The 6,412-nt window shown below is 35.4% G+C and overlaps 1 protein-coding gene across 2 annotated transcripts in view; it reads left to right on the forward strand.

The window, feature by feature from the left end:
- Positions 1-5,806, forward strand: part of CWC22 (CWC22 spliceosome associated protein homolog) — a 63,466-nt gene extending 57,660 nt beyond the window's left edge. For both annotated transcript variants that reach the window (XM_082397516.1, XM_082397517.1), the window contains exons 18-20: positions 287-388; positions 482-702; positions 4,971-5,806. In XM_082397516.1, the coding sequence (XP_082253642.1) occupies positions 287-388; positions 482-702; positions 4,971-5,542 (895 nt within the window). In that variant the 3' untranslated portion in view covers positions 5,543-5,806. The remainder of the gene's footprint in view (positions 1-286; positions 389-481; positions 703-4,970) is intronic.
- The last annotated feature ends 606 nt before the right edge of the window (positions 5,807-6,412 follow it).

Below are 6,412 nucleotides of genomic sequence, written 5' to 3' on the forward strand. Positions count from 1 at the left end.
TGTGGGATCTTAGTTCCCCCACCAGGGCCATGGCAGTGAAAGCGCTGAGTCCTAACCACTGAACTGCCAGAGAAATCCCTAGAAATTAATTTTAGTAAATTATGACTTGACCCTACTCATTTAGATAGCATGCAGCCTGACCAGATAAATGATTTTTAAATCACTTGCTTGTATTTCATTTACTAATTTAATATATAGAAAATCTGAAAAATGACTGTATAAGGATTTTGCCTTTTTATATTTAAGCAATCTGTCCTCTTTTGTTCATTTTCTTTTTCTTTTTTAGAACTCTACAGCCATTCTTTGAAGGATTATTACCCCGAGATAACCCAAGAAACACTCGGTTTGCCATCAACTTCTTCACTTCTATAGGTCTTGGAGGTTTAACGTAAGAATTATTATCAGAATTTTATTCAACTTACAGAATTATCTCACAGTTGCCTTCAAGGCAGAATCTAACAGAGATTATGTTTCTAATTAGGGATGAATTGCGTGAGCATCTCAAAAATACACCAAAGGTCATCGTGGCACAAAAACCAGATGTTGAACCAAATAAGTCCTCCCCCTCCTCTTCCTCCTCTGCGTCCTCCTCCTCGGAGTCTGACTCCTCTGCCTCTGGTTCGGACAGCAGTGACAGCAGCTCAGAGTCTTCTAGTGAAGAAAGCGATTCTTCATCCACCGGCAGTCAGAGCTCAGCCTCAGGTATTGAAACTCATTTATAATTGATCGTGCTCTTTTCTAACAAGTATATTGCTGGTGTTGTTTACAAGGGAAGAGAATAATTTGATTGCTTATTTATTTTAGAGTTCAGTTGTTTAAAAGCCACAGTTAATAATATAAATGATCACCTATCACTGTTGCAGTCTCTACTGAATTCAGCATTTATAATGCTAAGGTGATCTTTTGGAATCCTCTTCAACGAAATGAAGATATTCCATTGGCAAATATTTATTTGAGTGCTGACTGAAATGCCATTCATAATGTCTGTAATCTAGTTTACAGGCGCTTTCCTGATGGTTATATTTTAAAGAAATTTTAATTTTTTACTTATAATAGTGAAGCTTTATATTAGTAATTGACGCATACCACACGTTCAGTGCACACATTTTAAGTGAACAGCTGTATAAATTTTCATAAACAGACCACATCCGTGTAGCCAGGACCCAGAACGAGAACGACCGGTACCCCAGAAATCTTCCTTTTTCCCTCTTGTACTTACTACCACTCCTCCCATCCACTGCCTCATGGCAGCTCCTGTTCTGATTTGTAATTCTGTAAATTAGTTTTGCCTGCTTTTAACTTTAGAATTACATATTATGAATTCCTTTATGTTTGGTTTATCTTTCAACTTTACGTTTGTGAGATACGTTCGCACTACTGCATTTAGTTATAGTTCATTCATTCTCATTGCTGTATAGTTTTTCACTATGCAGATATTCCACAGTATATTTAACATTTATCCCTTTTACTCAGTGGAAATTTAAGTTTATAAATAGTGTTGCCATGAAAGCTCTTGTACATATCTTTTGGCGACATACATATATATATATATATATGCACATTTCTGTTGGATATATACCTAGAGGTGGAATCACTGGGTTGTAGGGTGTGTGTAGATACTGCCAAACAGCTTTCCAAGTGGTTATTCTAGTTTACACTCCCACCAGCCATGTATGAGAGTTCCCGTAGCTCCCATCTTCACTAACACTTTAACTGACTATCTTTTTCATTTTAGCCATTTTGGTGGGTGTGTAATGGTACTGCATTGTGGCTTTAATTTGCATTTCCTTGATCAGTAGTGAAGTTGAGCATTGTTTTGTGTATTATTGGCCATTTGGATATCTTCTTTTTGTTAAGTGGCTGTTCAGATTTTTTGCCTCCTCCCACCCTTTTCATTAAGTTGGCTTATCTGTTGATTTGTAAGTGCCTTTATGTATTTCAGATATGTATCTTTTGTCACATGTATGTATTGCAAATAACTAGTCCTGTTCTTATCTCTCGAGCCCTGCAATGTTGCCAGTCTATGTCTGCTGGTCTGTGTCCCTCAGCAGCAGCCCTGAATCAGCAGATACTCGCAGGGAGAAAGTGACATTACCTTACCTCTCTGTGGTTCTGCCTTCTCTTGAATCTTGGCCCTTCTAGTCCTCATTTTTTTTTTTTTCCGCCAGCTCTCTGGTGTCTTTATTTTTTTACTTTTTATCTTGAACTAATTTTTGACTTATAAGAAAGTTGCAAAAATAGTACAGAGAATTTCCATATAGCCTTCACCCAACTTCCCCTGGAAGGAATGTTAGCATCTTCCATAACTGTAGTTCACTTATCAAAACCAGGAGATTAACATCGGGAAAATGCTATTCACCAAACAACACGTCTTATTTGAATTTCACCAGTTTTCCCACTAATGTTCTTTTTCTTTTTCCAGGGTCCTCCTTGCCTTTAATTGTATTTCTCTTTAATCTTCTACAACCTGTGGTAGTTCTTCTCAGGCTTTCCTTGTTTTGAATGGCTTTGACCCTTTTTAAGTCCTCTGGTCACTTATTCTGCAGAATGTCCCGCAGTATGGAGATCTGTCTGATGTTTTCTCATGATTAGAATGAGGTTATTCATTTTTGGCCAGAATACCGTAGAAACGATGTGTTGTTCTTACTGTGCCTTATTGAGGAGTTGATGATATTGATATTGGTGACGTTAAGTTTGATCACTTGGTTAAGGTGGTATCTATTGGGTTTTCTCATGGAAACTATTTTTCTTTATAAATTAATATCTTGTAGGGAGATAATTCAATACTATGCAAATCTCCTCTTTCAGTCTTCTATTTTCACATCCATCTTTGGATCTTATCTGCAACACTTATTACTGTAGTGTTTGCCAAATGGTGGTTTTCCTGTTTGTCTCTTTTTTTCCACATTTGGTAATTGAATTTCTCCTGTAAGAAAGAGTTGTGCCCTCCTCCATTTATTTATTAATTTAACTATATATTTATATCAGTGTGGACTCATGGATATTTATCTTATTCTATGGGTTAAAGTCCAATGCTATCATTTATTTTCTTGTTCAGATCATTTCAACTTTGGCAATTAGGAGTTCCTTCAAGTTGACTCCTGTGTTCTTTTGACATACTCCCATCCCTTTTTTTGAGCACTTCCTTCCTTATAGCATCTTAAGTTGCTCCAGATCTTTAGTGCCTTTCAACAGAAGATGTTAAAATTTTATCTGGCATTTCTAGTTGTTTTCAGCAGCATTACTAGTCTTTCACAATTTTCTCTGTCCTCCTTGGGAAGGGGAAGTGCTATAGTAAAGGATTTTTTCAAATATGCCATTTTCTGAAAAGGTCTATGTTGTTTTCCCCAGGGCCAATTCTGCTTTCTTTCATCATAGTATCTTAGTTTGAATAAGAGATAGTGTGATTGTCTAAAATGCATGTCATTTCTTGTATCTTTTAATGCGTATTTCAGAGAGGCAGCACTTTTCCCCACAGCCTTCTTAGTAGGTTGGAAGGCTAGTCTTTACACGCTTGTTTCACTGTTTTACACACTAAGTGGCATGCAGAATTAGGGGACTTTCAGTGTTTTATATTATTAGAGCAAGATTCCACTTGCTCACAGGAAATTTTATTCTTGAATTGAAATACACTAACATTGTTCATTTACCATTCAGCTCTAAAGAATTTGTTATTTCATGGTATCTGTTTTGAGAACAGATGATAACACAGCATGAACTGCTGCAATAAGGAAGCTTGCTGATTCAAAATTAATTTGCCTCATCATACTATTTCAGTAGAGAGCTTTCAGTTTTATCAGTAAAATATTAAATAGCATAAAAGCAATATGAACTTACCCCAAATTAGAAAATTTTAAAGCAAACACCAAAGAGAGAGAAGAGTGCATATTATTATAGGGCTCAGGTTTTAGTGTCAAGAAGCACCAAGAGTGGCATACACCAGGGTCAGTTAGACGTCGATTCTGCACAGAGCCATATGGTTTCTGCTTGGGTAGCTGCAGCTCAGCTGAGCTGCTTGATAGGAACCAGAGCAATAGGTCCTTAGTGGCAAACCAACTGACTGTGCCAGGGGTAGGCATTTGGCAGGAGAAACAGAGGCTGATACACTGAGGTTTGGGTGGAGGTAGGACAAAGGTAGGCAACTTTCCACCATATTTTCTTCTTTTTGTATTCATATGAATTTGACAGAAATTATGGTCATCTCAGTACCTTTGATTATGTACCCAAACTAAATAACACAGATATAGTGATTAAATGTGTTTTATAGCTTAAAATGGTAAGATATTTCATTGTAATTAATACTTATATTTGTGATCGTATCAATAAAATTAAAAGTTTCAAGGCCTTCTTAGAAGAGTTTTCTCAGAAATCAAGCCTTTGTGGCTCTCATAAAGCCTATGATTATATCTCAATATAGCTTCTCTTTGCTAGTACAGTTAGTCCTTCTCTAATAGCAGAACTATCGTTTCTGTAGGCAGAGGTTTTCACTTGAAAAATACATATTCATATCATTACACAAACCCAGTCATCCTGCTCAACCCACCTTTTAGGAAGTGATGTTGCTGGCATGTATGATCATTGCATTTTAGTTATGTACGAGATCTGACATAATATTTCATATGACATAATGCATGTGAGCTGGAATTTATGTTTTGGATAAAATATGTGAGTGGAAATGTACCACTTTAGTCACTTCATTAAAACTTTTACATTTGCTATAGTTTATTTAAAGTTCTTGTTTACTCTTTTGAGTTAAGGGTCAAAGCAGTACTTCAGTTAATATATTGTATATTCTTAAAAATTACACTATTTGTATAATGTTCTGTCATCAGACTTTGCATTCGATCAATTTGGCTCTGCATCCAGTTTGTCTGAATTAGTAAACCTATAATGCATCAATAAGTGTGATTTTTCAGTTGTGAAATTAAGACTAAAATGAAAGCTAACTATATTTCATTTTACACGTGCAGATAAAGATGTAAGAAAGAAGGGGCAAGGGAACCACAGAAGGAAAGAAGTAAATAAATTGATCAGGAAACAACACACGAATGATAGGAAACAAGAAGAAAGGAGACCAGAGCAACGGCACCAGGAAACGAGGACCGAGAGAGAAAGGAGGTCAGAGAAACCCAGAGACAGAGATTCAAGAGATCCCGTAACAAAGTACACTTCAGACAGAGGGCTTCCTTCTGAGCGAAACAGCTACAGCAGAGCCATGAAGGACAGAGAGCAAGAAATATACATGGATTTGGAACATAATCTTGGGGATCCCAAAAAGAAAAGAGGAGAGAGAAGAAATTCTTTCTCTGAAAATGAGCGCAAATACCGAAATAAGGACAGTGAGAATTTTAGAAGGAAGGATAGGTCCAAGTCAAGAGAAAAGGATAAAAAACATTCAGCCTCTAGAAGTGATGAAGATAGGTATCAGAATGGTGCTGAGAGGCGATGGGAAAAATCTAGCCAATACTCTGAACAATCCAGAGAATCAAAGAAGAATCAGGACCGGCGAAGAGAAAAGTCTCCAACAAAGCAAAAAAAATAATTCTGCAAAATTACAGAAACTGAACATGCCTTATATTCAGTTGAAACAAATTATTTTTTACATTGATTGACAAACTTTGTAGAGAATTCTTGTATAAAGTACTGGTTTGTATTTGTACATTTAAAAAATGTTTTCATTTAAAAAAATGTTTTGTAATTGATGCATCTCAAGGCCCTCCACATAAAATTATTTGAAAAGTTTCACCAGAGAGGGATGTAATTCTTGCCAATATTTTGTTAATAAAATGATCAAATGCTCATTGAATCAGTGATTTTTTTCATTGACAAAATTTTTTTTCTGATAATGTTTCCAATTGTTTATAGAATTATTATAATAAATTGTTAGTGACTTTTTATTTGTAACTGAAGACCAAAGTAGATGAACCATTTCAGGTTAACATTTTTGCTTTGTTAATAAGATGCTATGAACCTTTCTTAGGAGTCATGCTTTTTTTAAAGTAGAGGAATTATTTTAAGTTTCATATTATGTCTTGAACAAAATAGGTATGTGTAGTTTTTTCCGGAAGTGTTTTGGTGAAGCTAGGTGTATGTTAGTCTTTAAACAGATACACAGCTGTCTGATTTATAATTAGGACTTCTCTCGATAACATCTCTTTCTGGACTGTTAGATGAACGTTTAATTGAAATTCTTTGTGATTAGTGCTTTTTCTCAGCCTTGAAGTTATATCACTGTTGGTAAGTTAATATGTATTTAATTTTTAATTTGGATTAATTGATCACCGGAAGACATACAGTCATGAGAAATGTGGGCAAGACTAACTGTGAAATAATTCTAGTTTTTTTTATAAGAATTTTAAGGGTTTCTATCATTGTAACTCTCACCATTTAATATGTGACTGTATTATTTATT

The sequence above is a fragment of the Balaenoptera borealis genome (assembly GCF_965194805.1).
Source record: "Balaenoptera borealis genome assembly, chromosome: 6".
Lineage (NCBI taxonomy): Eukaryota > Metazoa > Chordata > Mammalia > Artiodactyla > Balaenopteridae > Balaenoptera > Balaenoptera borealis.